Source organism: Panthera onca, chromosome A3 (assembly GCF_046562875.1).
Source record: "Panthera onca isolate mPanOnc1 chromosome A3, mPanOnc1 haplotype 2, whole genome shotgun sequence".
NCBI lineage: Eukaryota > Metazoa > Chordata > Mammalia > Carnivora > Felidae > Panthera > Panthera onca.
In genome coordinates this window covers 94,046,987-94,071,317 of record NC_138341.1, presented here as the reverse complement: position 1 = coordinate 94,071,317, position 24,331 = coordinate 94,046,987, and the positions used below count along the sequence as shown (strand labels likewise).

Here is a 24,331-nt window from a genome sequence, read left to right as displayed (position 1 = left end):
TTGACAGAAAGTACAAATTAAAGATCTTATTAAGGATGTTATTTTGCAGTTGGCATTACTGATCTGGAAGGGCAGAGAAGTGCAGCTAGTAAGGTGGCGGTCAGTACAGTAATTCTAGCCCCTGTTTTGGGCTGTCATAGAACCTCAATTGACATTCCAGTGCCTTGATTCTCACAGAATCTTGGGCATGGGGGGAATGCTGGGGCCAGGGAGGCCTTTGAATGGCCAAACAGTTAGTGGGAAACAAGATCAACCCCAAATCCTGTTTAATTGAAACCGTGACTACATTTTGAAAATGAGCAGAGGGGAAGAATCCATGCAGAGTGGACCCTTTCTTGTGGATTAAATTGGCTCAGAATGAGCAGGGCAGACATCTGAATTTCCTTCCTTTCTTTCATTAGATTGACTTCTTAGAACCTGGTGTGTGGGGCAGGGAGGTGATGTTTGTATAGAGCCCCACTTCTCTCTTTACCCACTCTGTGCCATGCATGCTACAGAATTAGGAACTGTCAAGCCCTTTTTAGGTAACACAAGCTCATTATTAAATTGTCAGTTTGTTTTTAAATGGACATCTTGGTTATTAACTGTATTCAGCTAAAACTTAGAATTATTTGTTTTCTTACTTACTTGCATCTTCTCCATATTGACAGCCTATTTGCTCCAGGGTGAGACCAAGAGTCTTTGTCATGACTTGCATTCTTTCCTGAAATGATGTCAAAAGCTTAAGTGAAAAAAATTAAGAGGAACTAATTATATCTAAACTCCATTTAGAATGATCTGTGTCCGTCAAAGGTTCTGATAAACAGCACTTTGAACATATGGTCCATTGCCTAGTTTAATTATATATGTCTAGGTTTCTGGGGTCTTCCTTTAAAACTTAAATTGTTTCCCAAATCATTCCTGGTAATGTTTAACTCTGACATTTTTGTGTAATTATTTGACAGAATATGTGGATTTTATACTTTTAGGACAGTTTTAGAAGACGACAGAAAGAAAAAAGAAAGAGAATGAAGGTGAGTTTTAATTAATTTCGTAAGATGGGCAATAGCATAAGTTTACTGTTTGGGAGAAAGATGTTCATTGCAGTTGCTTTATTTCTTCTCTAATAGGAGTTGGTTAGGGATGTAATGTCTACCCAGCTGCTGTCTTGCCTAGAGAAAGAATGCTAGTGTTTTTTCTAAGCTCTGGAGTCTGAAAGGATGCACTTGATGGGCATGGGGCACTTAGCTATTTGAATTTTTTTGTCATTATCAGGTATTGTTTGTGTAATAAAAGCAGTCAACCCTTTATATCCTCTTAAAAGTTACTGCATTCTGTCTACATCTGTCAGGTTAATCTTCCTGAAACTGTTGTTTCTCTGCTTGGAAATGACCAGTGATTTTTGTAGTCCCCTCAGAACCCACTTCTGTCTCAGTCTGGCATGCAGAACGTACTCTGATCCGGTCTGATTGTAGCCGCCCGGCTTTTCCCTCCTGTCTTAATGTATCACGTCCCTCCTGACTCAGAGCATTGCCTGCACTTGCAAGCTCTGAGTGGATTTCTGACTTCACGACTCCCTCACATCTTAGCTTTTCCACCAGGGCCTCTCTTAAGGCCTCCACCCTCATCCAGGATTAGCAGTCCTTTCTCTGAACTCTGCTGCTTTTGCTTGTGATATTTGTTTTCTTACTTCTTGCATAATGCTCTGTAGTTACTTCTTTAGTTCTTCTTTTTCTTGCTTCTTTACTAGATTTTAAACTCATGGAGTTTAAGGACTGCCTTTTATTATTATTACTATTATTATTATATTTTTTAAGTTTATTTTTATTTATTTTGAGAGAGAGATAGAGAGCAAGTCGGGGAGAAGCAGAGAGAGAAGGACACAATCCCACAGTCTGTGCTGACAGCGTAGAGCCTGATGCGGGGCTTGAACCCACGAACCGTGAGATCATAACCTGAGCTGAGATCAAGAATCAGATGCTTAACCGACCGAGCCACCCAGGCACCCCATTTATTTTTATATTTTATTAGAAGTAAGCAAGTTGGGGACTCTGGAAGGGAGAAAAGTAGAGTTCCTTATTGTTAGAGGTATGTTCAAAACCACTAGATTCAGAGGGCATATTTGATTTCTACCTTATGTATTGCTATTTTCTTTCAGTCAGTACTTGTGTAACAAGTGTGTTGTATCAGTCAGCCACAACTGTCACTAATTACAGCTCTAATTGGAAGTGAAGAGTTAAATTCTAGCAAGGTGAAGGGTAAATAAAAATGGTTTTTCCTAAGTATAGATTAAACTCTTGATTAGTTTTTTTAACCTTAATAGTTATATTATTTTCCTGTGCCTGAAATTGTTTCTTGAATGTGTTTTGAAATTGTCAGGAATTGTAGAATAGCTTAATGAGACATCAGTAGATTCTGTGTATCAGAACAATGTATTATGTACTTTTAAAACAGTTATTAAATGTTACAGAATATTGTTTACAGGGTGAGTTACCATCAGATCAAATTGTGCTAACAGTTTGTAAATGCTAACAGAAATCCAGTTCCTCCTTTAAGTGCTTACAGTGAGACTCCTGTTCCATTGCCTTCTTTTCTTCCTGTCATCTGTGTTGTGATGTAATTTTAATTTCTACATTTGTTTCCACTTATGTTAGAGAGATCAACCAGCTTTCTCTCCTGGTGGAATATTAACCCCACATGCCTTGGGTTCAAGAAATTCACCAGGTTCTCAAGTAGCCAGTAATCCAAGACAAGCAGCCTATGAAATGAGGATGCAGAATAACTCTGTAAGTGACTTACTTTCATGTGGCATTGAAAAGTGGTGACCATCAGAGGTCTCTTGCAGTTGTGTGTGAATTTTGTCACTCAGCCTGGAGTTGTTTTGTAGTTTTCTCAATTTCTTTTGCCTTGAGATATTTTTAACTTTGCTGAATCCATGATTATCAATATGTAAATATCTAAATAACATGAAAGAAAAGAAAATGCATGCAAATATAGATAGCTAAGAGGCTGTAGGGTTTCTGTAATGCAACCAAAGGTACTGGGTGCTAGAAGCTTGAAGGGGACAAGAGAGAAAAATGGGTTTTCCCCTTTCTTTCCAGGGATCAGTTATAGACATTTTACAGAATAATCCCAGTCTGTCAAATATAAGCACTTCTCACTGCCCAAACCCTTACCCTCCAACTCAGGCATGGAATAGATTTGAATATATATTTTAAGGTAGCTCTCGCTATCCAAATTCTGGTTGCTCTGTACTTAGAAACTCAGGAACTGAATGGATTTGCCACCTGCAGTCCTTCCTTGTTTAAACTTGGTGATCCAAACTGAAGAAGCAGATCATCTCAGCCAGCAAGGCTGTACTCTGTCCAGTAGCTTCCTGTTGTTCAGTGGCAACACTGAGCACAGAGCACATGACAGGGCAGCAGCAGGGGTGAGGGAACAGACCACGAATTGAAGGACAGCAAATAATCAAAACGATTGCTTATTTCAGGTTGGTAGGCATAAGAGAGAAAATGTGTACTATAGAGAGAGGAAATATGTTTTGTAAGGCTTGAGATCTAATTAAATTTTTGTTATATATTCAAGGAAATTGTATAAGTTTTGATATTTAAGTTTCATTATTCTGTTATCCTATTGATGCTCAAATCCTTTATTACAGGGCAGTCCTGTTTGTGGAATCTTTGCCATACTAGGAGACTGATTTATATTCTCGCCAGTTTCCATTTTGAAGTTTTAGAACCTTAGATTTCGAATTTGGGAACTGAGATTTTGCATCTCCTGAGAGAAGCAGCCTGGGTTTCTGTTCTGTTTTTTGTTCTGTTTGATTTTTGTGTTCTTGTCTTATTCCTTTCACCATTAACAGTGGGATATGGAGGGTCAGTGAAGGATTGTGATGAGACACTTGAATAGAACAGAAAAGGCTGATGTCCATCATTTAATAGTGACTGCCTTCTCCACAGAGTGGAACTAAGTGACTTGTATTGTCAGACACCATGTTGATGATACAGTGCTTTTTTTCTTAATCTCAGGGAGTACGGCAGAGTTAAACTTGGCCAGCTGTGATTGCTTTGAGAAGGATTCCAGTATCATACTAAAGCTCCACAGGACTAGACCCACCATTGATTAATAATGTCTGCCATGGGAGTAGGAGTAGGGAGATTGGTGATTAGGTTGCTTATTTGATCCTATCTTAATTCCCCTTGACACAGTTATTTCTGTTGGAGTCTTGGCGTAGAGGGTTTTTCATCTAGGATGTTATAAATTTAAGGAAATCACAAGGCTGAATTACCAGTTCATTTAAAGGGTGCCTTTTGAGTTACAGAGTTTGTGCCTTTTTTTTTTTTTTTTTTTTAAAGCTGTTGGACATGTCCAGTATTGAGTAGTGTCTACTTGATGGTCAACGTTGTTAATGTTTTACTAGCTGGCTTCTGTTTCCTCATAAATCTGTGTTTTTAAGTTTTGCATTCTGAAAAGTATGGTTTGACTATATCTGCAGCCATTTGATAAGATTTGATTGCAAAAAAGAGTTTTTTAAAAAGGAATTTGAATAAATTGGTATAAATCTGGTATGTTCAGGAAAGACTATTTTTGTTGGTAGAGAGCAAAAAAAGAGCAGTAGAGATTTGGTATTAAAGAACAAGCTACTTCTTTTTGTTTTCCGTTGCAGTTGTATTTGTTATCTAAAGATAGTTTTCTGTTTGTTTTTTTTTTATCTTGTTTGTCAGTTTGGGAAAGTTTGCTTTTTATCCAACTTCTTTGTACTTAGATGATTGCTATGAATATCATCTCATAATTTAATCCAAATGGATTTAGCGTTGGGTTTGAAAAATAAAAGTGATGACTTCTTGAAAGGTGACCCACCTTACGCCATGTAGGCAGCCTGTGTTGTTGATCTTTCATACGTATCGTTCATATCATTTTCCTTTAATCCTCGCAATAACCTCCAAAGAGAACATTATCCCATTTCAGGTTGAGGCTAACAGAGGTAAGTTGTCTAAGGCTGTATAACCTGTAAAGGTTGGATTTGGTATTTCAAACTCAGATCTGTCTGACTGAAAATACCCATCTCAGTTTCAAGTACAACCGCACCTTCCTGAATTTATTTTTATAGTTTTGTGTGTTTTTTTAATGTATTGGCCATATAGTATCATGAAAAAAATGGAAATTATACATTTTTAAAAGAAAGTTATAAGCTCTGCTTTGTTGTAACTTTTTTTGACCTATGGTGTAAACTATATTCATAAAGTAATTTAAAAATAATTGAGTTTACTCACAACATCTAATATACTCTGTATAACAGAAGAAAAACCTTATCATTAAAACCTTTTCTGCCACTTGTGTTTTTGGTCATAACATTAAAAACTAAAGTTGCAGAAAATTTTAATTTTTTAATGAAATACTGAAATACTTTATAGAGTGTTCACTGTGTTTCCTGAGTTAGTTACAAAGGGAAGATAATACTGAATTTAAAGTGGTATCCAAGTCTTTGAAATACTAAATCTCCATTTTTCTAAGTTACTGATAGATTTTTACTTGTACATTGAATTTTAAAACATTATCAATAATTTTATCACTTACCTGGCAGAGTGTCTTTAAACTGTTGATTTCCTGATGGTTGCGTGAGGTTGAGCACTTACCATTTAACTTCGTTGTCTCCAGCATTGATTATATTGTATATTATTAATTTATGTATTTATATTTTCCCCCTCCCAACTTTGCTATTTGTTTGGTATAAAGTGGTTGTGAATTCATAATGTGAGGAACCACCAAAGAAAAAATAATCAAGCCCTATAATTTTTAAAAATTTATAAGATTAAATTCTTTTTTCTTCTGAAATAATTTTTATTCTAATAATGTTCAGATTCTTTTGAGTTTAAGCATAGGAAGCTTGGAACTATATTATTCTTTTTTGAAGAAGTGGCGTAGGCCAAGATAATAAGTCTTTGTATTTTCTAAATATGTTTACCATATCTATTTAATAGCTTTAAAAAATGTATTATCATGAAACATGATTGTAACAGCAGTTGGATGTAACTTCTTGTGTGAAATGAATAATTAAATCCTTTCTCTGTAATGTTATAATTGTTTGCAGAGTCCTTCAGTGTCTCCTAATACAAGTTTCACTTCTGATGGCTCCCCATCTCCGATAGGAGGAATTAAGCGAAAAGCAGAAGACAGTGACAGTGAACCTGAGCCAGAGGATAATGTCAGGTGAAACCATTTTTTGGTAACACTTTGTTATCAAATTGCTGAAATAGATGCTGTCTAATTAATGCTATTTAGCTTAGAGCAGCATTGCCTTCAGATGCTTGCCTGTGATCTTTTTATCCACCAGTAATTAATGTGGAGGGTTAGAATAGTCAGTAAATTCCAGTGAGATGTGTAAGCTATAGCTGTTAAACCTAAGTATCTAGATTAGTATGCGTGCAGGTTTTTGTCCTCCAAGCCACTTTTCCCTCTGAGACCAGGCACTGGATCGGCTAGACATGAGGTGTTTAGCTCTGATTATGTGATCTGAATGTTACTGTTTTGAGATTAAATCTTCAGGCTGCTTAACACAGAAAGTTCAGTTACACTTGGATACTTAATATAGTTTGCTTTAATCTCAGTTGGAAAGGTTCTTCCTCAAATGAAATATGCAAAAGAGATAAACATGTATATTTTTTAAAACCACAGACTTCGATCTGTACAATTAGATTTCATGACAGGGAAGTTTCCCTTTAGCTGTATACTTGAAATTTGTAATGAGAAATTTTGATTCTTTATCCAGAGATTTGAGATCATTATGTAAGATTAACAGCCTCTCATGTAATTAAATCCGTATTTCAACCCTGTGTTCCAAGTGCAAAAGGCAAACAATCTGAATGATTGTAACTAATTAAGAATTTAGCAAAATGATGTATTTCAAAGTTAAACAATAGTGGTCCACAACTCATGCTTCTTTTATAGGACGTGGATGGTATGTTTGCATTTATGATGAGAAACTTCTCAAGTGTCATATATGGTTCTGTATTTTCCTAACGTCCTTTGATGTCAGATTCTGAGATCTTTGGTGACTTGTGATTGAACATTTACCTGATCCTCTGTTTCTGCAACTCTGGATTTTCCTCTTAGAGTATGTTTTCTGTTTTATTGTGTAGCCATCTTGATCAATACCAGCTTAATAGTTAACTTGATTTATTAGTACTTTACTGTGTAATCCCGGTACTGAGAATAGTCAAGGTAGAACTGCTTCTATTAAGAAATGCTTGGGACCCTTAACATGTATTTCATTAATATTTTCTGTAAAACAATTACAGTCCGCATCATAGAGGGTATTTCTCCTAAGTGATGTCCTGTGAATCCTTGGGGCAGGTGGGAGGGAATTAAAATTGATGTGGTGTATTCTGGAACATGACTGCAATTTGTAAGATGTGGCACATGGTAGAAAATAGCCCTTAATGAGAATCATCTTGATGTTCTTGATCTGTCTTGATTTGTTTTTTTAGTGTTCTTTGGCTTCTTTGTGTTCTTCGATAAAATGTTTAAATCTTTCAGAGAATGAAAAATGAGTATTTAAAAAAATATATATATACTTTTGAGTGAAAACGTATAGTTCACATGTATTGTCAGTGGCAAATGAGAATTTAGTGAATTAGAAGTGAACCTACTTCTAAGTTTTACCAGAACATGCATATGTGTGTTTATGTGTCCTTCCCTTAAGCCAACAGCTCTTAGCTGAAAGAAGAATAAGGCCCATGGATGGGGAAAGTAGATATAAACATAATTTTCTGCCTGGTTCCTAGATTATCTTATAAACCATTTTTACCTTTTAAAAAATTACACATGCAACTCTTTTTTTTTTTTTTTTTAAGTAATTTGATTGACTTCCTTTATTTAGTTTAAATGTATTTTACAAACGGAGGACCTTGAAATATCTTCAGTATTTGAATCTTAAAATGTCGTTTTAGAATTGGTCCACAATCAAAAAACATGTAAAACAGTATTAACATTTGAGCAAACAAATACTCAGTATCTACTTTAATAAATAGTTATTCTTTTTCCAAAATGTTGTTTTCTAATGGTCTTACTAGAATCATCATTTGGGTTTTTGATGTTTATCGCTTAAGTTGATAATAAGTCCTGTGTAAGTGGGCTTTTAGAAGTGATTAAGTAATTAAATGAAGCTGTGTTAGCATTACTGCTTAACTCATTAACATTTCACCTGGATATTAAATATAAAATGGTTTGGGTGATAAATCGGTGAACAATTACTGAAAGTATTAATTCGACATGAATCGGCTTTGCCTGGATTTTAGGCTATGGGAAGCTGGTTGGAAACAGCGGTACTACAAGAACAAATTTGATGTTGATGCAGCTGATGAGAAATTCCGTCGTAAAGTTGTACAGTCTTACGTTGAGGGGCTCTGCTGGGTTCTTCGATATTATTACCAGGTACAGAGAATATTTTCCTCTAAACCTACCTAATCATTTAAGGAAGGTAGTAATTTCTATAATCATGTGTATTATTGAGCTGTGTTATGAAATTAAATCCAGACTCATTTTTTTAAAAGCTTCTTGTTCAGAAATTCATTACCTTAAATAATATTTGTTTGTAAACCCTTTGAAGCTTCTCAAGTGTTAATATATAAACAAAGATAATTTTTGTTGTGCTTATTAAAGATTTCGGCGTCAAGTAGTATGGTTGAGTGTACTTTGTCTTTAATGTGATTAAACTATAATGGTTTTTTAATTGGAAATTAAAAATAACTAAGTAATTAATAGACAGTCACTAAATGACTGAACAAAGGACAAAGCCTAGAAAATACTAGTAAGAACTTGGAAGACATTTGAATGATACCATTTCCTCCGTGTAATGTAGTGATGTTACATGAAATGCATGATAATTGGAGTAATCTGTATCTGACTTTAAGCTTTTGATAATTGAGATGTCAGATTGTGAGAGATTAGGTAGACATAGAGGGGATTGTGACACTAGTAGTTAATACCTGGTTTTGTTCTTGGAGAGCAAAACAAGTTAGGTTTGGTGTGATCTGAGAAAAGAGGGAGTTTGTCATTAAGTGGAAAGTGTAATTTGGATGCATTAAATTAGGTTGTAAAATGCAAATTCATGTTTTACTTTTGTCCTCAAGATTTTAATTCCCTAGGCATAGAATCAAAACATATTAGGAGGACTTTTCTATCAGTAAAACTTACTGTTTTCTTTTTGATAGGTTTACTTAAATATTTTTTTTTTTAATTTTTTTTTAACTTTTTTTTTAAATTTATTTTTGAGACACAGAGAGACAGAGCATAAATGGGGGAGGGGCAGGGAGAGAGGGAGACACAGAATCGGAAGCAGGCTCCAGGCTCTGAGCCATCAGCCCAGAGCCTGACGCAGGGCTCGAACTCACAGACTGTGAGATCGTGACCTGAGCCGAAGTCGGACGCTTAACCGACTGAGCCACCCAGGAGCCCCTTAAATATTTTTATAGTAAAGAGAAAGTTGTCACAATGAAAATGTAATAGGGAATTGTAAAATGAAACTTTTGTTGGCAGTTTTACTCAGTCACTGTTTCAGTGATGTCCCTTACCATCTATATGCTATAGGTAAGTGCCAGCTACCACCGCTCTTCATTCTGTTTGGTGATGGCAGCTGTAGAATTGAAAAGAAATACCACCAAGCACATTTTAAGGATAAAAATCTTCACCAAATTTGTTTGTAAATATAAAGTTTGGTGTTAACTACTAATTATTAAAAATGCTTTGCAGTAGTTTGTGGGGGTTTTTTTGTGGGTTTTTTTGTTTTTGTTTTTTTCCTGGTGGGGGTGCCTGGGTGCCTCAGTCAGTTAAGTGTCTGACTCTTGATCTTGGCTCAGGTCATGATCTCATGGTTCGTGAGATTGAGTCCCTCATCAGGCCCTGTGCTGATAGTGCGGAGCCTGCTTGGGATTCTCTCTTCTCTCCCTGCCCCTCCGCAGCTCATGTGCATGCACGCGTGTTCTCTCTCAAATAAACTTTAAAAAGAAAAAAAGATTTTTATTTTTAGAGAAAGCACAAGTGGGGAAGGGGCCAGAGGGAGGGAGGAGGGGAAAGAAAGAGTGTGTGTGGGGGGGTAGATCTTAAGTAGGCTCCACACTCAGCATGGAGCCCCATGTGGAGCTCAATTCCAGGACCCTGGGATCATGACCTGAGTCAGAATCAAGTGTCAGATGCTCAACCAACTGAACCACCCACGTACCCCATGCAGTAGTTTTTAAATCAAGGAGCCATTGATATAAAGTAAAAGTTCAGTTAATCAAAACAACTTTTAGGACTTATGGGAAAAAATTAATATATGGAATGTGCACTGGAAATCGTGTTTTACAAATAGAATATTATAGGTTAATAATACTCTAAGTTTTGTTTGCTTTACTGTGTCCATACTGAACATAGATTTTTGGGTTTGGGTTTTTTTGTTGTTTTTTGTTTTTTTGTTTTGTTTTTTGGTGATGATTCTAGGGCTGTGCTTCCTGGAAATGGTATTATCCATTCCATTATGCACCATTTGCTTCAGACTTTGAAGGAATTGCAGACATGCCATCTGATTTTGAGAAGGGCACTAAACCGGTAAGCCTAGTTATTTAGAGTCATAAAATTCATAGAATTTTGGCTTAGATAAAAATTGTGTATTTTATCTTAAACTTTTTTTCTTTCTTGCAGTTTAAACCACTGGAACAACTTATGGGAGTTTTTCCAGCTGCAAGTGGTAACTTTCTACCTCCATCATGGCGGAAGCTCATGAGTGATCCCGTAAGTGTCTTAGTACTGAGTTCTCTATACTTTTCACCTTTTTATTTTCTACTTTCCTTGGTCATCAGAACCCTTACCCAGCAAATAAAATTAATTTGTGTTGGGGAGAAATTCTTTTTTTTTTAACGTGTATTTTTATTTTTGAGAGCAAGCACACGTGAGTGGGGGAGGGACAGAGAGAGAGGGGAGCAAAGGATCTGAAGCGGGTTCCATGCTGACTGCAGAGAGCCCAATGTGGGGCTCGAACTCGCAAACTGCGAGATCATGACCTGAGCTGCAGTCGGACACTTAAATGACTGAGCCACCCAGAGGCCCCTGGGAGAAATTCTTGTAACAGTTACTTTGTTCTCAGCCTACCTGTAAGTTATTATTTTTATTTATTTCCACCATGTGTAGTGGCTTCCAGAGTTCAGACTGGGCTACCTTAGATCATCTCTGCGCTTGTTTTATCTGCCAGATAGAGAGCAGGGGAGACCCTGGCATGAAATAGGAATTATTAGAGTCTGTAAACTCTTCATTGACTGTCTTGGGTTCACAGTTGTCAGTTCTAAAATTTTTCTATAGTAATGCCTTCCCACCCCCCATTTTTTAAATAAAATTGTTAATTTTGTTTTACTACTGGGGTTAATGACTTGATATCTTAATAACGAGTTTTTGAAGGAATAAAACCTCATTTTCTCATCGGGCCTGATAACATGAATGAAAGAAATGTCAAATTCTTTATAACTCATGCATGTGTGACTTTTGTTTTGAATCTTTATTTTTCTCCCTGATACAGGATTCTAGTATAATTGACTTCTACCCTGAAGATTTTGCTATTGATTTGAATGGGAAGAAATATGCATGGCAAGGTAAAATTTAGACGTTATTCCTTTTTGTTAAAATAATTTTCTCTTTTTGGTAAACTGTAAGAAAACATGATTTATGGGATGAAAGAATTTCTGTGAAAGAGAAATATTTTGGGACACCTGGGTGGCTTAGTCAGTTAAGCGTCCAACTTTGGCTCAGGTCATGAACTCACTCATGGGTTCGAGCACCGTATCAGGCTCTGCACTGACAGTTTGAAGCCTGCTTGGGATTCTCTCTGTCTTCCTCTCTGCCCCTCCCCTATTCACGCTTTCTCTCTCTCTCTCAAAATAATAAAGTTTTTTTAAAAAGATAAATATTTTAGGGCGCCTGGGTGGCTCAGTTGGTTGAGTGTCTGACTTCAGCTCAGGTCATGATCTCACGGTTCATGAGTTCAAGCCCCATGTCATCCTCTGTGCTGACAGCTCAGAGTCTGGAGCCTGCTTCGGGTTCTGTGTCTCTGTCTCTCTCTACCCATTCCCTGCTCATGCTCTGTCTCTCTCTGCCTCTCAAAAATAAAGAAACATAACAAAAAATAATTTTAAAAAGTAAATATTTTAAGAATTACATGTGAAAATTTCATTTTTTTCCATCCAACCTGGGATTATCAGTGATTAGTAGTAATTAGTAACATTCTGATAAACAGTAAATTAGACTGAAAGAGATTAGTCATTCTGTCTTTTGTCTCTTTTGTGATTAAGGGGACTTGGGACTTGCTCATTGGCACCTTGTAAGATTGCTGAGAAATAAAGAAACATGGTTGTGTCCATGTGGAGATTCACTTATACCCCATGGAAATTTGAAGATGAAAAATGTATAAGAAATTTAGTTTTAAATACTTGACAGTAATCGTTTCCTGTTTGTTTAGTTAGCTGTTATTTTCTCATTCCTTCCGTTACAGTTTTTATAAGAATGTCAATTTTAAATTAGTACTACTAAATTTAAGGTGCTGTTTACCACTCAGCAAATGTCTGATGATGACTGAATGTAAAACACAATAAAGAATTCTGTCACACAGTAAGTCAACTATTATTTCATGCCAAAGCCCTTTTCAGCAATCATTTTAATCTTTTCTTCCCCCATATATTTTTCTAAGATAATCAATTTGGTAACGTTATGTGTTTACTTTTTCCTTGGTTATTTCCTCTGGTGCAGATGACCAATAACATGACTCAGAATTGTGAGACAAAGGGGTATCATTTGAAAATCATTTTATGAGATTTTTAGGGTTGACTTTTGGTTTACGTAGTGAAAGACATTTCATTATTTCTTTAATGGAATGATAATGGGAAATGCAACCCATTGATTGAGGTTAGCAAGTATGCTCTGTGGTCATATTTTGTTATATGTAAATGGATTGGAGTCTTAGATTGTTTTTGAAGGTGCTTTGTGGAGAATGCTTTGATTACAGGGAGTGGAGGCATAGGAGAATAAAAGGCAGTGAAGTAAAAATATAAGTATATAAGTATACTTATGTAAATGTCAAGTAAGTAAGTATATAAGTGTGCAGATGTCTTGCTTTCTGTATATACCATTGTAGTATAAATCATCCGGAGGAAAAGTGAGGCAATGCACAATGGCTACAATTTCTTCACATCCTTGCTAACATTTTGTTATTTTCTTTTCTTTATTCGGTAAATGGCTTTTACGTATTTAGGTATTTTTTATTGAAGATAATTGACATACAATACCCTCTTTCAGGTGTACATCATTTGTACATCAGGTGTACAATACAAAGTTACTACAGTACTATTGAGTGTACTCCTATGCAGTATAACATACCCATGACTGACATAACTAGAAGCATATACCTCTCAATCCACTTCATCTAGTTTGCCTGCCCCCTCACCTGCTTCCCCCTCTGGTAACCAACAGTTTGTTTCCTATATCTATGAGTCTGTTGCTGTTTTGTTTTGTTTGCTCATTTGTTTGGGTTTTTGTTTTTTTTTTTTTCTTTTTAGATTACACATATAAGTGAAATCATACAGTATTTGTCTTTCTCTGTTGGGACTTGTTTCATTTAGCATTATACCTTGTAGGTAACATTGATGTTTTTGGAAATGGTAAGCTTTCATTCGTTTTTGTGACTAATATTTCATTGTATACATCTTCTTTACCCATTCGTCTGTCTAAGGACACTTGGGTTGCTTCCGTATCTTGGCTATTGTAAATAATGCTGCAGTAAACAAAGGGGTGCATATATCTCTTCAGATTGGTGTTTTTGTTTTCTTTGGATCAATAGCCAGAAGTGGGAATTGCTGGACCATACATTCATTCTAGTTTTAATTTTTGAGAAACCTTCATACTGTTTCCCATAGTGGCTGCACCAGTGTCCATTTCCACCAACAGTGTATGAGGGTTCCCTTTTCTCCACATTCTCAGAAACACTTGTTATTTTTTTGTCTTTTTGGTAATAGGCATTCTTAACGATGTGAAGTGATATCTCATTGTGGTTTTGACTTGAATTTCCCTGATGATTAGTGATACTGAACACCTTTTTATGTGTCTGTTCACCATCTGCATGTCTTTGGAAAAATATGTGTTCACATCTTCTGCTCATTTTTTAATTGAGTTGGTTTTTTTGGTATTAAGTTGTACAAGTTCTTTATATATTTTAGATATCAACCCCTTACTGGATGTATGATTTGCAAATACCTTCTCCCATTTAGTAGGTTGCCTTTTCATTTTGTAGGTGGTATCCTTCGCTGAAACACAAGCTTTTTAGTTTGATGTGGTCCCCCTTGTTTATTTTGGCTTTTGTTGCTCTTGCCTGAGGGCACTCGCCAAAAAAAAAAAAAAATTATTACTAAGACTGAAGTCAAGGAGCTTATGGTTCCTTCTAGGATTTTTTTTTTTTTTTTTTTTTAATTTTAACTTGCATCCAAGTTAGTTAGCATATAGTACAATAATGATCTCAGGAGTAGAATCCAGTGATTCATCCCCTACATATAGCATCCAGTGTTTATTCCAAAAAGCATCCTCCTTAAGGCCCCTTGCCCATTTTAGCCCATCCCCCCTCCCACAACCCTTCCAGCAACCCTCAGTTTGTTCTCTGTATTTAAGAGTCTCTTATGTTTTGTCTCCCTCCCTGTTTTTATATTATTTTTGCTTCCCTTCCCTTATGTTCATCTGTTTTGTATCTTAAAGTCCTCATATGAGTGAAGTCATATGATATTTGTCTTTCTCTAATTTTGCTTAGCATAATACCCTCTAGTTCCATCCATGTAGTTGCAAATGGCAAGATTTAATTCTTTTTGATTGCCAAGTGATACTCCATTGTATATATATATCACATCTTCTTTATCCATCCATCTATCGATGGATATTTGGGTTCTTTCCATACTTTGGCTATTGTTGATAGTGCTGCTGTAAACATTGGGGTGCATGTGCCCCTTCAAAACAGCATACCTGTATCCCTTGGGTAAGTACCTACTAGTGCAATTGCTGGGTCGTAGGGTAGTTCTATTTTTAATTTTTTGAGGAACCTTCATACTGTTTTCCAGAGTGGCTGCACCAGCTTGCATTCCCACCAGCAGTGCAAAAGAGATCCTCTTTCTCTGCATCCTTGCCAACATCTGTTGTTGCCTTAGTTGTTAATGTTAGCCATTCTGACAGGTGTGAGGTGGTATCTCCTTGTGGTTTTAGTTTGTTTCCCTGATGATGAGTGATGTTGAGCATTTTTTCATGTGTCGGTTGGCATTTTTTCATCTGATGTCTTCTTTGGAGAAGCGTCTGTTCATGTCTTTTGCCCATTTCTTTACTGGATTATTTGTTTTTTGGGTGTTGAGTTTGAGAAGTTCTTTATAGATTTTGATACTAACCCTTTATCTGATACGTCGTTTGCAAATATCTTCTCCCATTGAGTCGGTTGTGTTTTAGTTTTACAGCTTGAAGTGCAGAATTGTGATGGACTTTGTTTTCTTTTTCAGTATTTCTTTGGCTATTTGGGGTCTTTTCTGGTTCCATACAAATTTTAGGATTACTTGTTCTAGCTCTGTGAAGAATGCTGGTGTTACTTTGATAGGGATTGCATTGAACATGTAGATTGCTTTGGGTAGTATCGACATTTTAACAATATTTGTTCCTCCAATTGATGAGCATGGAATATTTTTCCTTTATTGTGTGTCTTCTTCAATTTCTTTCATAAGCTTTCTATAGTTTTCAGTGTATAGATTTTTCACCTCTTTGGTTAGGTTTATTTTTATGGTTTTTGGTGCAATTGTAAATGGGATTGATTCCTTGATTTCTCTTTCTGCTGCTTAATTATTGGTATATAGAAATGCAACCGATTTCTCTGTATTGATTTTATATCCTGCAATATTGCTGAATTCATAAATCAGTTCTGGCAATTTTTTGGTGGAATCTTTTGGATCTTCCACATAGAGTATCATGTCGTCTGTGAAGAGTGAACGTTTGACTCCCTCCTTGCCGATTTGGATGCCTTTTATTTCTTTGTGTTGTCTGATTGCTGAGGCTAAGACTTCCAATACTATGTTGAATAACAGTGGTGAGAGTGGACATCCCTGTCATATTCCTGAACTTAGGGTGAAAGCTCTCAGTTTTTCTTCATTAAGGATGATAATAACGGTGGGTCTTTTGTATATGGCTTTTATGATTATGAGGTATGATCCTTCTATGCCTACTTTCTTGAGGGTTTTTATCAAGAAAGGATGCTGTATTTTGTCAGATGCTTTCTCTGCATCTATTGAGAAGATCACGTGGTTCTTGTTCTTTCTTTTATTGATGTATGATGTATCACATTGATTGAATCAGCCCTATATCCCAGGTATAAATCCCACTTGGTTGTGATGAATAATTCTTTTAATGTATTGTTGGATCCAGTTGGCTAGTATCTTGTTGAGAATTTTTGCATCCATGTTCGTTAGGGAAATTGCTCTGTAGTTCTCCTTTTTAGTGGGGTCTTTGTCTGGTTTTAGAACCGTCTTTTAGGAGTGTTATGCTTTAAGGTCTTACATTCAAGTCTGCAATTCATTTGAGTTTATTTGTGTGTATGGTGCAAGAAAATGGTCACTCTTTTGCATGTAGCTTTACAGTTTTCCCCACACCATCTGTTGAAGAGACTCTTCTTTTCCATTGTATATTCTTGCCTCCTGTGTCATAAATTAATTGACCGTATACGTGTGGGGGTTTTCTGGGCTCTCTCTTTTATTCTGTTGGTCTATATGTCTCTTTTCATGTCAGTACCATACTGTTTTGATTACTGTAGCTTTGTAGTATAGTTTGAAATCAGGGCGTGTGATACCTCTGGCTTTGTTCTTTCTCAGGATTGCTTTGGCTGTTTGGGTTTTTTGTGGTTCTATGCAAATTGTAGGATTCCTTGTTAACTAGTTTGTGAAAAATGCTAGTGATATTTTGATAAGGGATTACATTAAATCTGTAGATTGGTTAGGATAGTGTGGGCATTTTAACAGTATTCTTCCAATCCATAAGCATGGATTATCTTTTCCATTTATTTGTGTCTATTTCTGTTTTTTTGGTAATAGCCATCCTAATGGTTATGAAGTGGGATCTTACTATATTTTTGATTTGCACTTCCCTAATGATTAGTCATATTGAGGATCTTTTCTTGTGCTTAGCTACATCTTTGGAGAAATGTCTATTCAAGTTTTTTGCTCATGTTTGAATTGTGCTTTTGTTGTATTGCAGGAGTACTTTTATATTTTGGACACTAGTCTCATATAAGATTTTGCATTTATTTTCTTCCATTTTGTGACTGTCTTTTTACTTTGTTTGATAGTGTCCTTTGATGCACAAAAGCTTTAAATTTTGATGAAGTCCAATTTTTGTTGGACTGTTTTGTCATTGCCTGTGCTTTTGTTGTCATATCCAAGAAATCATTGCTGTATCCAGTGTCATGAAGCTTCCTCCTTGTTTTCTTTTGAGAGTTTTATGGTGTTAGGTCTTAACATTTAGGTTTGATCCATTTTGAGGCAGTTTTTGTCTACGGTGTAAAGTTAGGGTCCAATTTCATTCTTCTGCTGTAGATATCCATTTCCCAGCACCATTTGTTGAAAAGACTGCTCTTTTCCCATCAAATGGTCCTGGCACCCTTTTTGATGATCATTTGACCATGTATCTGAGTGCCTATTGATAGGCTCTCTGTTTCGCTGCCTGGTATTCCTAATCTTATGCCAGTACCAAACTGTTTTAATTCCTGTAGCTTTAGAAAGTTTTGGAATCAAGTGGTGGGAGTCCTTCAACTTTATTTATTTTTTTCAAGGTTGTTTTGGGTATTTGGGGTCCCTTGAGATTCTAAATGAATTTTAGGGTGGGTTGAAACTCAGGCCTTTAATATTTTTATATTTTGTGTAAGTATTTTCATTTATTAGACTGTAGCAAGAACACAACATATTTTAAGGTAAAATTTAGTAGGGGTGCCTGGGTGGCTCAGTTGGTTGAGCGTCCTGCTTTGGCTCAGGTCGTGATCTCACCATTCGTGAGTTTGAGCCCCACATCGGGCTCTATGCTGACAGCTCAGAGCCTGGAGTCTGCTTCAGATTCTGTGTCCCCCTCTTCTGTCTCCACCCCACCCCTGCTTGTGCTGTATCTCTCTCTGTCTTTCAAAAATGAATAAACATAAAAAAAATTTTTTTAAGGTAAAATTTAGTACTATTACAATTTTTCTCATATGTCTTTAAAATTTATCCAAAGTAATGGTAACATTTAAGTTCTTGCCTAACTTGAGTGCATCTTAAAATGATAGAAGATAAAACATATCTGGGTACATTTTCAGCATTTATTGAACGTGCAATGTTGTTCTTTTATAGTATTCATGTAATAATACTCCAGCACCTGTGTGGCTCAGTCAGTTAAGTATCTGACTCTTGATTTTGGCTCAGGTGATGATCTCATGGTTCTTGAGATCAAGCCCTGCTTCAGGCTCCGTACTGACAGCGCGGAGCCTGCTTGGGATTCTGTCTCTGCCCCTTCCCTGCTGAGCTCTCTCTCAAAATAAATACACATGCTTTAAAAAAAAAAAACATTTGTTGAACATGTGTACTTTCAATGTTGTGTTTTTATATTTAGTTAATTTATATAAGAGAAATATAGCATAGTCATTTCAAATGTTGTGTATTTTATATATGACCAGAGAATTTAAGTATTTTGATCAAAGTCACAGAGCAATAGAACTAAGATCTGAACACAGAGAGTATGAGCACTATGTTTACCTAAGTTTTACTGCTACTTAGGTTACCTGTAAATAAGCACTCTGGAAAATTTTAGGTGTTAATGTCATTTTTACTATCAGCTCACTCAGGCTTTATCTTTATCACATCTGGGTGTAATGCATTTCTTCCCACCCTGGCCATTAGGGCTGATTTTTTGCTTAATAACCTTATTGTTGTCATTAGCTGCTGACCAGTTGGAGTTGGCTTTTGGAGTTGATGAAATGTCTGCTTGATAATTTGGGTTTTAAGTGTATGACTAAACAAAACTTGAAAAGCTCCCTACATTTTTTTTCTGTGTGGATGTTTACCAGTAAATGAAATAGCCTAACTCAGATGATAGATGTTAATATTGAAATCACTTTTCACACTAGAAGTTAGTTTCTTTTTAACTTTAAAAAAAATACATGTTTCCCTACTAGGTAATGAAATTGAACTTGTTTCCAAACTTTGAAAATATGGTAGCTAAGTAATTAATGACAACTTGAGGAGCCTTTCATTTCTCATTCTAAAGGGAATAATCACAAGTAGAGCAGTTTTGACTGTCAGTAGTTTCAAAATTATTTAGCTCTATTTAGCATTACTCTTTGCCATTTATTTTAAATTTTTTAGCCAAAAGACTATTTATATTGTATACAGTACAACATACACATTTGGTTGAATAACTTCATATATTTTTCTAGTAATAGACATTGTGCTACTGGTGTGCTTCTTTGAAAATTATGAATTTAGATTGAAATAAAACAATTACCTTAATTCTGGCACATTCCAGAGAACAGTTTTCAGCCTGAATACTCCCCACGGTTATTTAAGCAAGTCTCTAAAAACTTCTTGCATATAAATTAGTTATTAGGTTTTAAAATGTAAACAAAATACTGTGAAGTTTTAGAGCTGGAAGACATTCCATGTATTTATTCTAGTTGAGTATTTAAATGTTGAAAACCAGGTCAGAAAGATGAAAGGACAAACTCAAGCCCTTGGCAGATTAACTGGCTTGCCCAAGGGCATCCTCGTAAGTAAGGCGAGAACAAAGACTCGTGTCCAGGTGGCTACTTGTTCAATTAATTTAAAAATTTTATCATCATAGAGTTAAGATTCTGCAAATATGGCTCTTACGAGCCATTTTAAGGATGGAAAATATATAGAACTTTTGTCTTCTCTCACCACATGGGAAGTATTTGCATCTGAGATTTGACCAAATAGAGTTCAGTTTCGAAGTGTTTTTACATCAGCAAGGATATTCTACTAGAAATGTTTATTTGGACCAATGATAAATGGAATTTGGATGATCCTAATAGCTGGGTGGTTGGTGTGCATTTTTTCCCCCAGGTGTTGCTCTGTTGCCTTTTGTGGATGAGCGAAGGCTGCGAGCTGCTCTAGAAGAGGTGTACCCAGACCTCACTCCAGAAGAGAGTAAGAATTGTACTTTCACTTGATCTCAACATTGAGTCTGTATCATACAGACTTTACATTTCCCTGTGAAATTAGACTCTTCTTCCACTTGTCAAATTTCACATAAAGGCCCAAACCTTTGATGTTTTCTTTATAAGGAAAGTCAGCTTCTTAGAATTTATTATCCATAAATTGAATAGTAATTATAATTTTTTTAACTCACAAGTGTTTGTTAGATTTATTAACAAGCAACACTTCAAGAATATCCTTTGACTTTTTGGTTCTTGTATGATATGTACACACAAAAGTATTTTTCCATACTGGGTTGTATTAGTTTCCTCCATCCTCCTTCCCTTCATCTCCCCTCAATAACAGTTTGCTTGAAAAGTTAGATTCAAACAAAGGCATTTTCTCTCAGATTGCTAACCTAAAATGTTATTTTATTACAAACAGTGGCATTTTGTCATTAATACTGATAGTTAAAAGTATTGGGAAATTGGGAAGCTAGATTCTATTGGGAAATTTATTTAACACCAGTATGATAAACCTATAGAAATAATTTCTCTGTCAGCCATCCTTAGAATAGTCTTTGTTATCAGATGGTATAATTTGTTTGGGTTTCCTCATGAAATGGTTTTATATTTCTTAACGCAAATGAGTTCTGTACAGATAACTTTGTCCCTTACCTTACAATACTATATTCAGATATCTTTTAGTGATAATTTTTTCCGAGTCATTGATCTTTGAAACCTTATTGTCAAAAATTATTTTTCTTTCATAGAGGCTTCACACATTTTGGCCTATAACTTTTAAATTATTTTTTGTAAACTTTATACTTAAGTTTTAAAAATTTAGGTTTTTAGGTTTAAGTTTTAAAAAACTTAGGTTTAAGTTTTAAAAATTTAGATTTCTTGGGGTACCTGAAAGGCCCAGTCGATTAAGCATCTGACTCTTGATCTCAGCTCAGGTCTTGATCCCACAGTTTGTGAGATTGAGCTCTGTGTCAGCCTCTGCACTGACAGCACTGAGCCTGCTTGGGATTCTCTCTCAAAATAAACTTTAAAAAATAAAACAAAATTTAGATGTTTAATTTTCTCATAAAAGTTGTGCTTGTAGATGTAATTGTTTGATCTTTATTCTTTCCTTACTTTCCTCCCAGCTAAAAGAAACAGTCTTGGAGGCGATGTCTTATTTGTGGGGAAACATCACCCACTTCACGACTTCATTTTGGAGCTCTATCAGACAGGTTCCACAGAGGTATGGTCTCTTTTTCCATCATGAGGTGTTTTTAGACAGTGTAATTATTTGATTAATCAGAAATGCATTTTTTAAATTTTGATAAAACAGAAACAAGTGTACCATTTTAACTTTTTAAAAACCCTTAAAAAGTGTGTGATTTTTTTGGCATTAAGTCTGTGTACAGTGTTGTGCAGCCATCACCACTGTCCAGTTCCAGAACTGGGTATCCATTAAACAATATTAAATGATACATCTCCATTCTCCTCTCCTCTTACTTTTGGTAACTTCTGTTCTACTTTCTAAGAATTTACCTGTTCTTGGTAACTCACATAAATGGAATCATGCAGTATTTGTCCTCTTGTGTCTGACTTACTTTACTTAGCTTAATGTTTTCAGGGTTCATCCATGTTGTAGCAGGTGTCAGAATTTCATTCCTTTAATGGCCATTGTGTGTATATACCACATTTTGTTTATCCATTCATCTGTTGATGGGAACTTAGGTTGTTTCCTCCTCCTGGCTTTTAAGAATAGTGCTTCTATGAGCATTGGCATACAAGTAGACGTGTGAGTCCCTGCTTTCCATTCTTCTGGATATATGATCAAGAATGCATTTTTCCACAGCCAGTGGATGTACCTCCTGAACTATGTCATGGAATGCAAGGAAAATTTTCTTTGGATGAAGAAGCCGTTCTTCCAGATCAGTAAGCATTTATTTGTGTAAATTGGTACAACTGGGAAGAAGTTTAGTTAGCATTTTGTCTTTGTTGCCTACATGTTTTATTTTCTAGTAATAGTGAGAAAACAAAACAGAAAACCTGCTGCACTATGAAAAAGACTTGGGGTGAGAGCCCAGCTCTTCAACCCAGTGGCTATGTCACTGTGTATAGGGAGCCCTGGGGTTTCCTAAAGCCCTTTCAGGAGATCCATGAGGTCAAAATTATTTTCATGATAATACTAAGATGCTGTGATATATTTGCTTTTCTCACTCTCTTTCTGTCTTGAGTGTACAATGGAGTTTTCCAGAAACTGAATGTAGTGTGATAGATATCTTAGGAGATTAAATCAGAAGCAGATAAGAGAATCCAGCTATTGAGATAGATATTAAACCAGATATTAAAGAAATTTTCAGAAATGTAAGACAATGACACTTCTCATTATTTTTCTTTCATTTTGTAAAATATAGTTTTTCATTAAAATGTTATTTATGTTATAGGTTTATTATTGTTATCTTTAAATTAGTATTTTAGAAATTTTGTAGTTTTAATTTTTAAAAGGTATATATTGATAGACATAACCAATGTAAGCAAAAGCTTTTTGAGGTCCTTGATTTTTAGGAATGTTTTAAAGGCGTTCTGAGATAAGAGTTTGGGAATTCTTGGTCACAGAGTATGTGTATCTTCTTTTCTACATAATATTGGATGGTTTTCCAAAGTGATTACACTATTTTATAATCTCAGTGGCAGTTTGTGAGAGGCGTTGCTCTGCATTCCTGTAAACCTTTGGAATTGTCATGACTTTAATTTTTGTCAATTTAGTGGATGCCTGTTGGCTTACAGTTGCCTTTCTCTGATTACTAATGAAATCAAATGCCATATGGTATATTTATTAACCAGTTGGTTTTCCTCATTTATAGAGTACCTGTTCTATTCTTCTGTTTGGTTATTTATTCCCCTGACGCCCCTTTTTTGATTTGTTTGTATCCTTTACAAATTCTGATACGAGCCTTTTGCAGAAAATAGTTTTCTGTTAAGGAGATTGCAAACAAGGAAGACAGGGTCCTTTTGAAAGCTATAATTGGTTATGTTGTTTTTGTTGGTACATTTTAATGAGTTCTCTTTCCTAAAGTAATATCTTACTTCCACGTATCCAGAAGGCTACAACTTAACTGTCTTCCTTGTCTTTAGAATAGTATGTTCTCCTGTCCCCATGTTACGAGATCTGGCACAGAACACTGCAATCAGGTAAGTCTTCCAAAATTCACGTCATTTGACCAAAACACAGCTCTGTAACTTGCAAATAAGTCTAAAAAGACCTCTGAATCACAAGGAAATGGCAGCTATTAATCTACCAATGCTTTGAGATTCAAGAGTCCCTGTGTTGCAAACCTTGGAACAGAGCCTCTTGACTTTAAATTATGTATATTGTTAAAGTTACTGATTGAACAAGCTTGCTTCTCGGCTTTCTGGTTTCCCTTGACAACCTCTAATTCTTCCCGGATTAGTAGGTGGGAGGTAGAAAGTAAGAGTTTGTAGGAGTAGTTGTATGTAGGAGCAAACAGACCTCTACACCCCAGAGGCCCACACAGCTTCACTGTGTTACAGCAGATTATTTTAATTATATTTACAGTTGTGGCTCTGCAGAGTTTAAAAACAAAACTATTACATCCTTTACTTTGGTTGAGATAGAATGATTTTATAGAAATTTTTACCAACAATTAATAGATAAACTTAAAGGGCTAATTTCTGCTACCTGGAAAACTTACTTATATTTCATTTCTTGCATGATGATAGCATTTTCTGTGTGTAAAATATAGTATGATTGTTTAGAATTAAAAACCAACAAATTACTATTTGCTTAATTAGTGTATGTAATTACTAATCTTGACAACAGGGTTTTTGTTACTATCATTTTCTGCAGTCTTCAGGCAAGACTAAGGCAAACACATCTTAGTGAATCGAGGATTTTGTAAAAGCCTGTGTGGGAAGGCTATTTCCCACTCATACTATTTCTCTGATTCTTGGGAAGCATTTTAGATTTATCATTATAAAGTGAAAGCATTTTCATTTTCCTATCCTTAATGGATTTAGGTAGCACCTGCAATTTTAGGAGGTATGTATGTATGTATGTATTTATTGTGGTGATAGACTGAATGTGATGTTTTCTTTTTCTTTTTTCTTTTTTATAATATAATTTGTTTC

General features: G+C 35.6%; 1 protein-coding gene across 1 annotated transcript in view; it reads left to right on the top strand.

Annotated features, from left to right (window-relative positions):
• XRN2 (5'-3' exoribonuclease 2) overlaps positions 1-24,331 on the top strand; it is a 77,098-nt gene that overhangs the window by 25,553 nt on the left and 27,214 nt on the right. Inside the window, exons 14-24 of the mRNA XM_060610948.3 lie at positions 969-1,013; positions 2,634-2,765; positions 6,071-6,189; positions 8,277-8,412; positions 10,459-10,566; positions 10,660-10,749; positions 11,528-11,600; positions 20,112-20,195; positions 21,334-21,431; positions 22,035-22,114; positions 23,318-23,374. Of these exons, the coding sequence (XP_060466931.1) occupies positions 969-1,013; positions 2,634-2,765; positions 6,071-6,189; positions 8,277-8,412; positions 10,459-10,566; positions 10,660-10,749; positions 11,528-11,600; positions 20,112-20,195; positions 21,334-21,431; positions 22,035-22,114; positions 23,318-23,374 (1,022 nt within the window). The remainder of the gene's footprint in view (positions 1-968; positions 1,014-2,633; positions 2,766-6,070; positions 6,190-8,276; positions 8,413-10,458; positions 10,567-10,659; positions 10,750-11,527; positions 11,601-20,111; positions 20,196-21,333; positions 21,432-22,034; positions 22,115-23,317; positions 23,375-24,331) is intronic.